The 16,297-nt window shown below is 44.4% G+C and overlaps 1 protein-coding gene across 1 annotated transcript in view; it reads right to left on the bottom strand.

Annotated features, from left to right (window-relative positions):
• Window positions 1-16,297, bottom strand: part of Scarb2 (scavenger receptor class B member 2) — a 57,621-nt gene that overhangs the window by 11,832 nt on the left and 29,492 nt on the right. Inside the window, exons 3-5 of the mRNA XM_085836854.1 lie at window positions 7,149-7,296; window positions 5,261-5,449; window positions 4,556-4,647 (exon numbers count right to left, since the gene is read on the bottom strand). Coding sequence (XP_085692980.1) covers window positions 4,556-4,647; window positions 5,261-5,449; window positions 7,149-7,296 — 429 coding nt within the window. The remainder of the gene's footprint in view (window positions 1-4,555; window positions 4,648-5,260; window positions 5,450-7,148; window positions 7,297-16,297) is intronic.

The raw sequence follows: 16,297 nt of genomic DNA on the forward strand, positions 1-16,297 counted from the left end.
TGAGGAAATGCCTCCATGAGATCTAGTTGTAAAGCATTTTATTAATTAGTGATTAAAGAGGGAGAGTCTCTTGTGGGTGGTACTATCTCTGGGCTGGTAGTCTTGGGTTCTATAAGAGAGCAGGCTGAGCAAGCCAGAGGAAGCAAGCCAGTAACATCCTTCCATGGCCTCTGCATCAGCTCCTGCTTCCTGACCTGCTTGAGTTCCAGTCCTGACTTCCTTTAGTGATAAACAGTGGTTTGGAGGTGTAAGCTAAATAAACCCTTTCCTCCCCAGCTTGCTTCTTGGTCGTGATGTTTTGTCCAGGAATAGAAACCCTGACTAAGACAACTAGACAAGTTAGCATGCTTTAACAATGGTACATGTAGTGGACTATCCCCAGGTATGATCCCTCCAGGCGTTCATATTGAAATCCTGCCTGTCAGGCGATCAGGTCAGGAAGGGATGCTCTGACATAAGACTAGTGACCTTAGAGGAGACCCCAGGGACTGGCACAGACCTTCCACCATGTGTGTGAAGTTAAAGCAAGAAAGCGGCCCCTGTAAGGAGCCACACTGATCCCAGCGTTTAGAGCTGCTGGAGTGTTAGCCTTGGACTGCTCAGCATGCAGAAATGGGAAGAATACATTTCTGCCTTTTATAAGTCATGCAGTTTATGATAACTTGTTATAACACTTGGAACAGACGAAAACAGTACCAATGCCAAAGGAAGAAGAGGGAAAAAGATAAATAGAAATTCTCCCAGCCTCAGCCGCAGATGGTACTCTAGGTTCCTGCACTGAGGGGGGTCTGCCAAGTGAAAACAGGAAATCAAGGCTGATAAAATGCGAAAGGGAAACATCCAAACAGTCCATACCACATTCAAAACACAAATGAGCATCTGCCTGGACCACACGCTGGTAAGTACACAGTGTTAAGCAGAGCCGAAATGATGCTCTTCTGCATGCCGGAGCCCAGGGGAGGAACCCCAGTTCAGTTCCTAAGTTAGCAAGGATGGAGAATGTACCACTCGGGCTTGAGTGGGGGTCCAAGGAGCAGAGATTCCCTGCTCATCCAAAGAGGCCAAAGAAAGCAGCTTCTACCCGTGGTGTGTATTTTAGTGTTGTCCAAAGCTGGTGACTCAGAAATAGCCTTACAGCAGAGCCTGAGCCATACTGTGTGTGGATGTCCCCTGATGGCATGGTGGGAGGCCCACTCTGGGCTCAGGTTCTGAACTAGGTGGAGGCTGGCTGGGACATTGAGAAGGATGGGGAAAGAGACAGACAGGCAAGCAGACAGACCACATTCTCTCTCTCTCTCTCTCTCTCTCTCTCTCTCTCTCTCTCTCTCTCTCTCACACACACACACACACACACACACACACACACTGAGAAGGATGGGGAGAGAGACAGACAGGCAAGCAGACAGACCACATTCTCTCTCTCTCTCTCTCTCTCTCTCTCTCTCTCTCTCTCTCTCTCACACACACACACACACACACACACACCTAGCTTGTGAAAATCAGTTTTTAATTGAAGCCTATAGTAAAATACAGAAAATAAAGTCATCAAGGAAGTTAATTCACTTTAGAAGAAACTAGAAGAATAGAACAGGCTAATGCCATAAATGTGTGTGTTTAGTATTGCAAAGTGAAACAGTAACATTCTTAAAAATAATGGAGGCCAGGCCAAGCGAAACAGAGACCAAGCCAGGGAGACGGAGGGCAGGTCAGGGAGAGATGGAAGCCAGGCTAGAGAGGTGGCTCAGAAGTTAGGAACACTTGATGCTCTTGCACAGAATCTGGGTTAGGGTCCCAGCATCCACATGTTGGCTCACAACTCTCTGTACCTCCAATTCCAGAGAATCTAATTCCTTCTGTTCTCATGGGCCATCAGAATCATGTGTAGTACACAGGCACACATGCAAAGATAAGATAGTCAAAAGAAAACAAATAAGCCTTTTTTTTATATAGAAAGTAATGGAGCCTGATAATGAAGCTTAGTGTATATCCTTGGTTGGCATGCATGAGGTTGAGTTTTATTTCCCATACCATTTTACAAAAACAAAAACAAAACTGAAGGTAGGTGGTATTAAAAGAAAGAAAAAGATGAAAATTAAGACAATTAGAAAAATAGAAAACTTGGATGTAAAAAAAAATGTTTTGGGGGGAAAAATTAATAGGAATAAAACTGCAGACATCATAGCTGAAGAGAAAACTCATGAATTAGAAGATAGTTGTAGGGAATTGACATAAATACAAGATCAGAAAATGAAAAATTAATTAAGACACAGACTAGACGAAGAGGCTCCAATAAATGTTTAGAGGAACTCAGGGGCTAGGAGGCAGGGAGATGAGACTGAGGCAGACAAGCTTGTGCACGAGCTTAGCACACTGGACTTGGCGTGACCACACCCGACTCTTCCCCATGCAATGCACCAGGCAACCTGTGTGCAACCTAGGGCCTCTCCCTTGCATCAGGCTGCACTATCTTATACCTATGAGTTGGCCTTGCACATCATTACAATCATATTCATTCTGGATGGGACATGAGAGAAGAAACGCCATATATCAATCTGTCAATCAAGATAAAAACAAAAACAAGGGGGCTGGAGAGATGGCTCAGTGGTTAAGAGCACTGGCTGCTCTTCCAGAGGTCCTGAGTTCAAATCCCAGTAACCACATGGTAGCTCACAACCATCTGTAATGGGATCTGATGGCCTCTTCTGGTGTGTCTGAAGACATGACAGTGTACTCATATACTCAAATTAAATAAAATCTTTTTTAAAAAATTAAAAAAACAAACAAACCACATACACTATGACCCTTAGCAATCATACGTCTCCTCTTGAACATTAAAAGAGAAAGTCCCAGACAATAATCGGAGCTTTTGAGGGCCCCATGCATATGGCCTGCTGGGTCTCGAGAACACCATTTCACTCTGCTGATCCGCACTGCCATTTCACTTTGAAGAGTCTCCATGCTATCGTGCAAATCTCCAGGTGCTTATTTCATTGCTTTGAATAAGATACCAAGAACCTGGAATCACTTGGCCTAAACCCCAACCACCTGTAGCCAGACTCAGGTAAATGCCAGTAAAGTGAATAGATAGTTGCTGACAGTTTTCCCAGATCTCAGACTGGAAGCCTTAGGTTAGAAGTGCGCCCCAGGGCCAAACAGAATTATGATGTGAATCTAAATCTGAACGAAGCAGATCAAAGGAAAGGCAAAGGCTAAAGGGCAAAGGACGGCCACTGTGCTGGCTCAAAGCTGCAATTCCAGCGTCTGTGGGGCCAGGCAGAGGGAGCCAGAGCTCCAGGCCAGACTGGGATCCAAAGCGAGAGCTTGACTCAACCCAAAACAAACCAAAGGGGCTGTGGATATGCCTCAGAGGTTGAGGCATTAGCACACACAAGGACTGAGTTTAAAGACCAGAGCTACCAAAGGAAACAGAGAAAGAAAGAAAGAGAGAGAGAGAGGGAGGGAAGGAAGGAAGGAAAGAGAAGAAAAAAAAAAGAGGGAGGGGAGGGAAGGGAAGGGAAGGGAAGGGAAGGGAAGGGAAGGGAAGGGAAGGGAAGGGAAGGGAAGGGAAGGGAAGGGAAGGGAAGGGAAGGGAAGGGAAGGGAAGGGAAGGGAAGGGAAGGGAAGGGAAGGGAAGGGAAGGGAAGGGAAGGGAAGGGAAGGGAGAATCAAATAGAAAAGCCATGATAGCACATTTGTGTAATCCCAGCACTCGGGAGTCAGAGGGGGTGGATCTCTGTGATCTACACAGTGAGTTGCAGGCTAGCCTGGGCTACATAGTGAGACGTTGTCTCAAAAGTAAATCAAGGTGCAAGGATGTGAGTGTGAAGAAACAGGTAAAATTACTGTCTCATTTGGAAGGAAAAATGAAAAGCATGAACCATAAAAACCTAAGCCTAGAAAAGCATCTAAAAATAAGTTCAAACATGTTAAATAATATATCACACATTTACCCATAATTCACTATGAATATAAAAGACTAAGCCATCTTATTATTATTAAAAGGCTAGAAGTGTTTGTGTATAAAACAAAAATTAGGTGATAAAAGCCTTCAATTTGAAATATTATAATACTGAACACAAATGAATTTCATCTTTATAAAGAATAACATGAACAAGCCACACCCATGAAGTGAAAAGCCAGGTGGGCCCTCTCTCCCTCCCTCCCTCCCTCCAATCAAATACTGGTTTGACAGTGTTTGAACTTTGGCTGCTGCACATCATTCGACCAAGGAAATCCAGCGAGGCTACTCCGTGGCTCTAATTCACTCGTGGCCATAGTAGGCATACAAATCTTTATTACTTATTCTCAAGAGTTTTTTACCCTCACTTTAATTGATAAAGTAATAATTTTAAGAATACTGACTTTTTTATTCAAAAGACAAATGTCAACTTATTTTCCATTGCTGGGATCAAATCTAGAGCTGTCTGTATGGTAGGCAGGTGCTCTGCCAGTAAGCAACAGCCCCAGTGTCAAATTAGGAAGAAAAAAAAAAAGGCATATTTTGTTTAACTATAAACTTGAAAACCCTTACACTAGGAACCCTTCCTGGACTTACGTTTTTCCATTCCACTCCACGATTTTTGAAAAGTTAAGGTAATTGTCCTCTCCAGTCAGAAACACATACTCCCCGTCATTCGTTCCATTTCTCTGGAAAGAAGTGAGCATCGCGATTCAAAAAAACGATCAATAGAAGCATTAAAATACCCAAATGCGTCTGAAACGCTGTGACACTTTAACCTTCGAGAGCCGAGCCCCGTGAGCCAGGGCATTCTAGGGACCGTGCACTCAGGATGCTCTCCCAGAATCAAACAATGTTGGCGAGAGACTCAAGTTTCAGGACCCATTCTCTCACAGAAGTAATATTTGAAACTTGTTTATAATTGGGTCTGAACAACCTCTAAGTTTTGTAAACCCTTAAGGCTTGCCCTCTCCCAGAGAGGAAGTGAACTGCTATAATGTCATACCCTGAGAGCGAGACCTTGGTCAGGTACAGTATGCTCACATCCTGCCTCACCTCACCTCAGCGCTTCACTCCCGAGGTTAGTTTTATCTGTCACCCACTATTCAATTTACGACAGTTTCTTTCCCTCCCCCTCCAAAGCCACGGTCTTATTTTTCCATAGGCTTTCTAAAAATATTTAGAACTCCAGGCAATTTTGGCCTTTGCCTGGAAGAGAGGCAGACTTAAGATGCACTCTGGCTTGTGTGCCCTCTTCTTCACCGCTGTGTGCTGGAGACATGTTCTAGGAAGAAAACTTACCTCATAGAACAGGCCAAAATTCGGGGAGACGTCAGGTTTGAAAATATGGACGAGGGACAAGATTTCATCTTTGTAGCCCCAGAGCAGTTCGTGCACGGTGTGAATCACGAACAGCTTCTGCTGATAGGCTTTCAGCATGGCTTCGATAAGCTCCCTGAGCAGGGGCAGCTGGGCCAGATCCACGACAGTCTGCAGAGCAGAGGCAGGTTAACCAGTATCCCCAAGAACACCCATTGGCTCTCTTTCTGTCCCTTAACAGAAGGACCAGAAACTGAGATGTAAACAGAAGGGCCAGAAACTGAGATGTAAATGTTTGAGACTAAACAGAAAATCCAACCAGTGACCTTCCTGTCTTTATATGGAGTAAGAGTTCAGCTACTTCGCTTTCTCCTATTACTCTGTACACACAGAGTGTGTGTGTGTGTGTGTGTGTGTCTGTCTGTCTGTCTGTCTGTCTGTCTGTTTAGACTTTGTGGTCTTGCACATAATAGACAAATACTCTACTACTGATCTCTATCCTAAGCTCCAGGCCCCTTTTTGTAAATTTTGAGACAGGGCCTCACTAAGTTGCCCAGGCTAACCTTGAACTCACTCTGGAGCCCAATCTGGGCTTTTTGATCTTCCCGTTTTTGCCACAGAAAGTAGCTGGGATCACAGGCCTGAACCAACCACCAGAGCAGGCTCGTATTACATCTTATTGTAGATGTGGATTTCACCTTCCCTTTAGGAGGCTCTGAATGATGCCAGCATCACAGAGATCTTACAGACACACAGGGACCTTTGGCCACAAGGTGGCTCCATTTCCCCTGGAGCAAAGTGGCGGCTGGACCTTTAGCAGCAAGGCAAGGCAAAGTTCAGATTCAGATGTGTACTCTTTAAGGTCCTGGGTCCTCCATCAGTGTTAAGCGGCTGTCACTTTAGAGTGGAAGCCTCAGAGGTGGTTTGTGTAGATGATAAAGTTCCCTAGAGGGCTAGGGATTCGGCTCAGTGGGTAAAGCAGCCCCATGCCCCATGCTACTGTGCAGGAAACTCTGAATTTGATCCCTAGCACCACATTAAACAACAAACAAAAATGATAGGCTAGCCTGGGCTACAAGAGATACAGTTTCAAGAAAGAATGTCCGCTGGTCTCATTTCGGCATAGATATAACTCGGGTGTTATAAGGTGGAGCTGTCATCATAATTTGAGACCAAGAGAAACACAGTAGACTCTAATCAAAGGTCTGAAAGAGGAGGGAAGTGTCAATCATGTGTCTTACATTTTTTTAACTTAAAATAAAAACCGAAGAAGTGACATGCAAATTCTAGTAGGTTTCTAAGACAAAACGAAAGGACACATATGTTTGAAATTCCTAAGTACCAAAAAAAGTCCTTCCTTATTTGCATAAATGCTAATCCTGAACACAAAGGAAATAAATCACAGTGACCTAGTTTTTGAATGACTTTTGAAATGACCTTATTTTACAGACCTCAGAAAAAAGTCTCTATCTATATATTTAGTAAAAGTACATACATGTGAAAGGTGGGTCACTTACGGCTGCTGGAGTATGTCTATAATTCAAGCATTAAGCAGATGAAGAAGAATCAATGCCAAGACGGAGGCCAAGAGGGACATACATGTGTGTGAGCATGCGCGCGCGCACACACACACACAAATCAAAGTCTCTGTGCATATCTATATTTTGTGTTTGTTTTCTGATGGTGCTAGGATTAAATTTCAGAGACTCATTCTAAGCAAGATGAATTCCCTCCCTCCCCATAATATCTATATTTTATTATAAAATAGTTCTTAAATTATTTAGCTCTTATTTTACTATCATAAAATAATAGCTATTAAGTGTATCAGGCTTGCGGTTTCCTTCCACAAACCCTTGATAATGACACTTACCAACAGAGGAATATTTATTGTTCTAATCAAGTCAACGTTAGGATCTCCTACAGATTGGTTTCGTTCAAAAACATATGCCTTATTGGTGACAGCAGATATAGTTGTTCCATTTTCTCCAAACTGAATATTTGCCTTGTTCCGGAGCTCCCTGAACAAACAAACAAAATTATTTGAAAATAGATAACAGTTTAACAAACAAAGTCATTCCCTCCACTCAGTACTAAAGTTACATTTTTTTCAATATAGCATTTCTAATAAAGTACTTATTTACATAGGCTGCTGATGCTAAGCCACAAAAAACTACAACTTAGAGCCAAGATGATGAAAGGGGACGAGACCTAGGAAAACATCAAAATCTATAGTTTCCACTTTTTTTTTTCCTTCCAGAATCAGGAAGACATAATAGTCAAACAGACAAATAGACAAATGAGCTGTTTCCTCAATTACAGCTTGATCCTGAAATGTTTTCAATTCAGTTCCCAGGTTTGATTTGGTTTCAATTTGTATACTGGTGCCTCTGATTCCAACTGTAATTCATTTGTAAATTTATCTTAAAAATTGAGGCCACAGCTAGGTATAATAATGGCACATGTCTGTAACCCCAGCACTCCAGTGGCTGAGGCAGGAGGATCACTGACAAGACTGAGGGCAGGCTGGTCTAAATAATAGCAAGACTGACTCCAAAAGTTTCTTTTAAAACTCTGAGCCTCAATTGGGGGGTTGGGGTGGGAAAGGGGGAGAGGGAGAGGGGTGCAGAGATGAGGAAATGAATTGGGGCCAACGCAGTTAAGTTTGGAGTTCACTCCTGTTTCTTTTTTCTTTTTTTTTTTTTTTTTGGTTTTTCGAGACAGGGTTGCCCTGGCTGTCCTGGAACTCACTTTGTAGACCAGGCTGGCCTCGAACTCAGAAATCCGCCTGCCTCTGCCTCCCGAGTGCTGGAATTAAAGGCGTGCGCCACCACGCCCGGCTTCACTCCTGTTTCTATACATATTTCAGCTTAGTTCAAATCAGTTCCCCCAAATGAGAAACCTCTTAGAAAGAGCTGGATGGAGAGTATAGTAGGTAACAATTGTTGACACTGACAATTCTTTCTAAGTAGCTGGTTGAGAAGGTGCTTTCAATGCTCCTGACACAAAGAAATGATAAGCATCTGGGGTGATGGATAGGAACTAATCATTAAACATCTGCAACCTATAAATTACTGTGTCAATTAAGAGACATAGTGATTTGTAATCTCTCAGAGTGCTTGGGCTGGGCGAGTGTGACGGCTCAGGCCTGTGATCCTGGCACTTGGGAGGCTGAGGGAAGTAGGAGACTGAGTTGGTGGTGAGTTCCAGGCTGCAGGGTGAGACTTTGGGTCTAAAGAAGGGAGCGGGCGTGGCTTAGTAGACAGGCCTACAAAGACTCATTGAAGGTGTGAAATGCAAGATGCATCAGTCATCAAGATAAAATAATACCCTAATGCATTTTTTTTCTAAATTTGATGGAGCTTTTTGTTTTATTTTATTTGAGATAGGATTTGACTCCGTAGCCCACTCTGGCCCCCAAATGGGGACAATGCTCCTGCCTCCACCTCCCAAGTGCTAAGATATCAGGCATAGACCGTTACAGCTATCTAGAAAATCTTTCATTAGATATGTAGTTAACAAAATATTGTCTAAGGGTCTGTAGAAGCAAACAGGTTAGAAGGCCCCAGGCAGCTGGGCCACAACCACTTCCCCCATAGGCCCTTTGATCTGGGGACTCTGGGGTTTTATTGTTTTTGTTTTGTTTTATTTTGTTTTGTCCAGCTGCCCATCTGTGAAGTTTGCTAACTGTACTTGCTTTAGGCACTCAGTTATAAACTTCTGAGTGACATCCTTTAGACTGTGAAGGAATTGCCATGCAGCCTCCGGTAAGATGACAAACAAGCCAGGGGCAGAAGCCTGAATATGTTGTCTTAACTCCTCTTAAATTCTCTCTAGTTTGCGATTGGTTTTGTCTTTGTTTTTATTTCATTTTTTGTTTAATTTTGTTTTGTTTTGTTTTTTCTTTCTTGTCTTTGTTTTTAAACGGGGTCCTCCTAGGTGGTTCTGGCTGGCCTAGAACTCACTATATAGACCAGACTATCCTCAAACTTGGCAGTGACTCTCCTGCCTCTGCCTTCTGAGAACTCGGATTACAGGGATTACAGCTGTGAGCCCCCTGTGCCTCATACTTTGTAGATTTACAATAAGAATAGAAAATAAAGCCAGGCAGTGGTGGCGAACGCCTTTAATCCCAGCACTTGGGAGGCAGAGGCAGGCGGATTTCTGAGTTTGAGGCCAGCCTGGTCTACAGAGTGAGTTCCAGGACAGCCAGGGCTACACAGAGAAACCCTGTCTCAAAAAACCAAAACTATATAAATAAATAAATAAAAATAATAATAATAATCAAAAAGGCACATGTGATAAACAGGCACATGAGAGAACAGAGAAGCCTTTGAATGTTCTATAGGTCTAAGCACCGAGCTATACACAGTACCCATGAAGATCTGACCTGTGCACAGCTTCCTCTAGGTCAGACTTCCTAAAAGGTGACTAACAACGTTGTGGGGTATAACCAATGAATGCCTGTAAGACAGGCCAGATTTAAATAATTATGAGAAAACAAAACAAAACAATCGCATGTCTTCTGGGAATATATCAGGTACAGGTGGCTGTGTTCAAACAATTTGACCTTCAGAGGTTTTCAGTGACTTGTGTTGTCACTTGATTTCCGGCCCCTTTCTTCTGGTGGCAGCCTGATTTCCTTTCCTCTCTGTCCTGGGCCACTACCTGGGGTTCTGGGGGCCTGCGTGTGGCAGTTCCTATGACTTCTCAGTCTGGACCCCCTTGAGGTCCAGCATCCTCCTGGTGCAGCTCATGGGATCTGATGAAGTACACACACTCCTTTGACTTAGATCTTTAGCTTATTTTTTAGGTTTGGTTTTTCTGCTTTGAGGCAAGGGCTCACTACATAGGCCAGGCTGTCCTTGAACCAGCAATCTTGCCTCAGCCTCCTAAGTACTGGGATTCCAGATTTGTCCCACTGCCTGGCTTGGTAGCGTGGATCTTTAAACCTGCCCCGCCTCCTAAGCTGCTCCTTTTATCTCTATTAAACTACTTTACAGTCTTCAAGCAGGCTCTCCTGAGTCCCACTGAGCACAGGTACCTTGCTTGAGATCAAACATCCCTCCTCTAGAAATTATACCCTAGTCATTGTGAATAAGAAAACAATTTGGGGACCAGACAGGTTTAAAGCCTGGGTCACCTGACCTCATAGTCACAGAAGTTAATTCAAAGTGATTATTAGATGATGAAGCAGTGGAAGTTTCTGGGACACGCACTTGCTCAGCCAAAGCTGGCCCCAACACAGAAGCCTCGGCTCCCTCAGGTCCTCTCCTGAGTGTCCCCACATTGAGTTCGAGGACAGACCTTCTGCAGGGACCAGTGATAATGATTATCGAGTACCCACAGTGATTGATATCCCACTGCAGAATCAGAACAGGTGGCCCAGGTGGGCACCAATTTGAAAGCAGAGGAAGCTGGTTCAGGGAGCAGTGCCTGTCACTCAGATGGGTCCATTGGCCAATGTGGTCAAGTCTCCTAATGTCAAAATCAGGGTCTTCGCAGAGCCTATTTTGCTCATTTGTTTTCTTCCCCCGAGTCTTAGTCATGAACCTAAAGGGCCGGTCACTCCCAAGCCTAAGGCCTGTTCCACTTAAGCTTACGTAGAGAATACTGACTGAGGAGATGACTTTTAAGAAGTTTCTTACGGTATGGAAACCAAAGGGTAAATTGAGGACAGAGATGGCAATCAATTTAGGCCTGTAACCTGACATGGTTTCTTAATAAAGTTCAACAGTCAAAGCCAAGGTTTTCCCATAGTATCCCAGTGGGACGCTGACTCCGTCAGACTACTCACAGCTGACCTTGTGACTTCTCTCAGCTACTTGGGAGTCCTCCACCATCCTAAATCATCACTGACTCCTGGCCTTTACAGAGAGCTGTACATGGGAAATAAACCAGTAAGACATGGCTTCCTTCTCTGCTGAGGGAGAGAAGGGAAGAAGGAGAGAAAGAGAAGAAGAGGGAAGCTTTCCTCTCAGAACAGCATGATCAGCCAAAAAAACCAAACCAAACAAACAAAACCATTTCCCTCCCCCTCTGGTAATGCTCAGACAGACAGACAGACAAGGACAGGGATTTTTATGACAATACCAGTAAACCTGGTTAGCAGTATACATTCTCATGCACATATACATGAACGAATGCCAGCTACCAGCTGATCAACAGCAGCCAACTAGACACAGTGAAGTTACTGGAAAACAAGAGACAAGACAACAAGAAGTGGTCAGATTACTGTCAACCACATTAGAGAAGACCTGAGAACTATCTAGAAACACAGACAACCGCTTAAAACAGAAACGAAAGCCATCTTAGGCGTAGACAAGGAATCAAGGGACTGTATTTAAAACTGCCTGGTACAACTGCCCTGTTCTTCAATAGACAATAATAATCTGAGACTATAGTTTAATGGTTTTTTAAAAAATATTTATTTATTTATTTTATGTATATGGGTATACTGTAGCTTTACTGATGGTTGTGAGCCATCATGTGGTTGCTGAGAATGAAGACTGCTCGCTCTGGTCTGCCCCACTTGCTCCGGCCTAAAGATTTATTTATTATTATATCTTAGCACACTGTATCTGTCTTCAGACACATCAGAAGAGGGCATCAGATCTCATTACAGATGGTTGTGAGCCACCATGTGGTTGTTGGGATTTGAACTCAGACCTTCAGAAGAGCAGTCAGTACTCTTAACCACTGAACCATCACCAGCCCCATAGTTTAATGCTTAACACTATAGTACATCTAAGCATTTAAAAAAGGGAAAGGAAAGAAGGAAAGAAAGAAAAAAGGAAGAAAGATAGGAAGGACAAAAGAAAGAGAAAGAGTGAGAGACAGACAGAAACAGAGAGCCGGAGACAGAAAAACAGACAGACAGACAGAAGCAGAGAGAGAGAGAGAGAGAGAGGGAGAGAGAGAGAGAGAGAGAGAACTAGCTCCAGGAGTGGGAGCCACACCTGTAGTCCCTGCTCTGGAGATGCTGAGGCCAGAAGATATCCTTGGCTATTTTGTCAGACTCATCTCAGAAAGAAAGGAAGGGGAGAGCAGGAGGAGAGAAGGGATGGAGAGGGGAGGAAAAAGAGGGTTGGATGAAAATCCTGGTGGTATTCCATGTAATCTCAGCACCGGAGAGGCTGAAGCAGGAGGATTACTTGAACCTAAGAATCCAGAAGTTTTAGACCAGCTTGGACACACAGCTTGCATATACCAAAGCTCTGTTTATAAAAACAACATCAAAACCAAAACAAAGTAAGAAGGAAATGAAAGAAAGAAGCCTGACATGGTGACTTCCCCCTGCAGGCTCTGGCTTTGGGAAGCTGAAGTAAGATTGTTGTAACTTTGAGGTCAGTCTGGAAAACACAGTGAATTCCAGGTCAGCCTGGGCTGCAGGGCGAGATTGTCTCTAAAGCAAACAAAAGAAGGAAATGTTTGAGTTATTCCCTGTGAACTACTGAATTCCACAGGAAGGAGGGACACACAGAATGAAAAAGAACAGTTTTAATTCACTGGCGACATCAACAGCTGTGCTTCCAGCTTTTTTGGTATGCTGGATAAATCGGATAGTACAATGTGTTAGGTGATGGGGACACCTCTCAGTGCTGTAAGAGCACTTTCCCAGCATGCACTGGGCTCAATCTTCAACACCAAAAGGAAAGCAAGCAAGCAACACCCCGACCTTTAGTCATTACGTTCATCTCAAAAGGAGTTAGTCATTTGGGTTCACCCATAGCGCTCTATGGAAAATCACCTATCGCCAGGTGGTGGTGGCGCACGCCTTTAGTCCCAGCACTTGGGAGGCAGAGGCAAGCTGATTACTGAGTTCGAGTCCAGCCTGGTATACAGAGTGAGTTCCAGGACAGCCAGGGTTACACAGAGAAACCCTGTCTGGAAAACAAAACAAAACAAAACACCCCTCCCCCCAAAACTCACCTATCACGTTGGTGGCTGATATCAGTGACCCAGATCACTAGATAGGGGTGTAGGGTGAGATCTGACTCAGGTTTTTTGCTCAGTCCTATCTACACTAATACTTTGCTGTGGGACTAAAATGTCACTCGTGGTTTCTTTGGCTTCATCTTTTCTAAGATAAGGCCTTACAATGTTGCCTTGGCTAGCCTGAGACTCACTCTGCAAAACATTCAGCTATCCCTCTGCCTCTGCCTCTCTAGGGGGGACTGCAGTATGAGCCTGCTCCCCGAGGCTTCTGTCTTTGTTTCTCCATCTGTAAAGTGGCGACCACCATGTGCCTATCTCACAGAGATGCTGTGAGAAATAAATCATCCAGTATAAAGCTCAGCTGAAGACCCCAGCACACACGACACTCAGTCACGACTGTGCGGCATCGCCACCTGTGCCAGGTTCTGGAGATGGGGGATGCTATGTCCTGTCTCCTGTCTTCAGACACACTGGGGCACAGGAGACTGCCATTTAGATACCAGAAGGGATACCATGAACTGTTCTACGGTAAATGTGTAAGTGCACAGACCTCTTCAACCAGCCAGTCTCATTTTCTTTGGATGGATGCCCAGTGGTAAGATGCATGAATCACATGGTGGCTCTATTTTTAGTTTTTTAAAGGAACTTTCATATATTTTCCATAATGCCATTAATTTACATTCCCCAAAACAGTAGGAATGTGAGAGTGAGGTTTTCTTTCTTTTTTTCTTTTTTTTTAAAAAAAAGCTAAAATATGGTAAAAGAGGGACTACAGAGATGGCTCAGTGTTAGATCTAGTTTGACTCCTGCATCTATGTCACGTGACTCACAACTATCTGTGTCTCTGACACTGGGGGATTTGATGCCCTCTTCCAGCCTCTGCCTGCACTTATATAGACACACACACACACATCAAAATAAATTTTAAAAATAAGAAAAGCAAAAAAAAAAAAAAAGATTCAGGCCGGGTGTGGTGGCGCACGCCTTTAATCCCAGCACTTGGGAGGCAGAGGCAGGTGGATTTCTGAGTTCGAGGCCAGCCTGGTCTACAGAGTGAGTTCCAGGATGGCCAGGGCTACACAGAGAAACCCTGTCTCGAAAAAAAAACCAAAAAAAAAAAAAAAAAAAAAAAGAAAAGCTAGGAGGGCTGTGGAGACGGCTCCGTCAGGAAAGTGCTTGCCTTGCAAGCATGAAGACCTTAGTTCAATTTCCTGAGCCCACATAAGCAGGCAGGTAGGCCACGGTGGCACACATTTGTAACCCCAGGGCTGGGACACTCTGGGCTCACTGACTAGGAAGCCTTGCCTAATTAGTGGGTTCTATCTAGGCTAAGTGAGAGAGCCGCCCTCAAAAAGAACAAACCCCGCGTAAGGTTTAACACGCACATTTTTCTTACTGCTGTCAAAGCAGTCATCCATGGAAAGAAGCAATATGAAGGAAAATCTGAGGAACACAAAAGAAGGAACAGGGCTTATTAGGAGGATATGGTAAATTTAATAAATACTTAATGAAAGCATGAAGAGCCGTAGACAAATTAGTTCTGCTTCCTGAAATAGTGAGTAATAGAATAAAAACAGTAAGTCTGCCAAAGGCTGAGAGAGGCACAGGCTCTCATAAATCTATAGAAGTCTCAATCAAAGGCTTCACTGAGCAGAAGGCTCCTGGGACAAGTTGGTTCTGGCCACTCAACCTCGGGCTTCCAAAAACTCAGATGCGCACCGGACCGGTCAGACTGGTTCTTCATACATGAACCTGCCTTGTCTCCCAGGAACATCCAAACTATGCATACAACACTGCTAGCTCTTGGGGCAATGAACCCACTGAAAACTGTCAGATGAGCCAGGCCTCGCCTTCCCAGAAGCCTTCCTTCCTCTATTCTCCATCTATTCCCTCCACAATGAACAGTGGCAGTGTCACCATGTCCTCCCTCGCTGCACCCCAGGTGGCCTGGCACACCGTGGCTAAGAGTCAGCTGACTTGGCTGGGAGTACCAGTTCACGCCTTTAATCCTAGCACTTGGGAGACAGAAGCAGACAGATCTGTGTGTTAGAGGCCAGCCTGATCTACACCATGAGCAGACCAGTAGGAGCTCACTGAACTGCCAAACGCTGCTATGGGTGCTACAGTATGTTCGGCGTCAGCCCCCAGAATAGCACAATTAAGTCACAAGTGGCACTGGACCCACTTGAAGACGTCAGAGAGCAGACACAGGCAAAACAGGCTCCACCAAGAAGTTTGATGGCTCCCCGTAAGGTTAGGTTTATCTACAAACCCAGATCTCAGGGCGCCCAGCCAACCTGCATTTGCGGCATCTAACAGCCATCCATTCACAGGGCCTGGTCCTTCTCCAATCTATTCTTGGCTTTCCCTGACTGAGTCCTGCCATTCCAGCTGAGCTACTCATTAATCAGTTCCTCCACGTATATTCTATGGGTTCTAAACCACAGTTGGGACCATGTCACTCACTTCTTCCATTCGTGCTAACAGGTGCTGGATGCTCAAGACGAAAGGACCTCCCTGTGCACCCCACCCCACCGCTCCTGGTCCACACTGGCCTTCCAGTATATCAAGAAGTCAGATATCAGTACATCAAGAAGTCCATCTATAAGACAGAACACAGGCCCCCCAATGGAGGAGCTAGAGAAAGCACCCAAGGAGCTGAAGTGGTCTGCAACCCTATAGGTGGAACAACAATATGAACTAACCAGTACCCCCAGAGATCGTATCTCTAGCTGCATTTGTAGCAGAAGATGGCCTACTCGGCCATCACTGGGAAGAGAAGCCCTTGGAATTGCAAACTTTATATACCCCAGTACCTGGGGAATGCCAGGGCCAAGAAGCGGGAGTGAGTGGGTAGGGGAGCAGGGCGGAGGGAGGGTATAGGGAACTTTTGGGATAGCATTTGAAATATATATAAAGAAAATATCTAATAAAAAAAAAAAGAAGTCAGATATGTACAGCCACTTTGTGTGTGTGTGTGGTGTTTTCACATGTGTGTGTGTTTTTTATGTGTATATCTCTGTGTGTGCATGTATGTGTCTATGTCTGTGTGTTGGGAATGTATGTTTGAGGGGGGAGTATATG

This window comes from Mus caroli, unplaced genomic scaffold (genome assembly GCF_978045245.1).
Source record: "Mus caroli unplaced genomic scaffold, Mus_caroli_1 scaffold_4, whole genome shotgun sequence".
In the NCBI taxonomy this organism is placed as follows: Eukaryota; Metazoa; Chordata; class Mammalia; order Rodentia; family Muridae; genus Mus; species Mus caroli.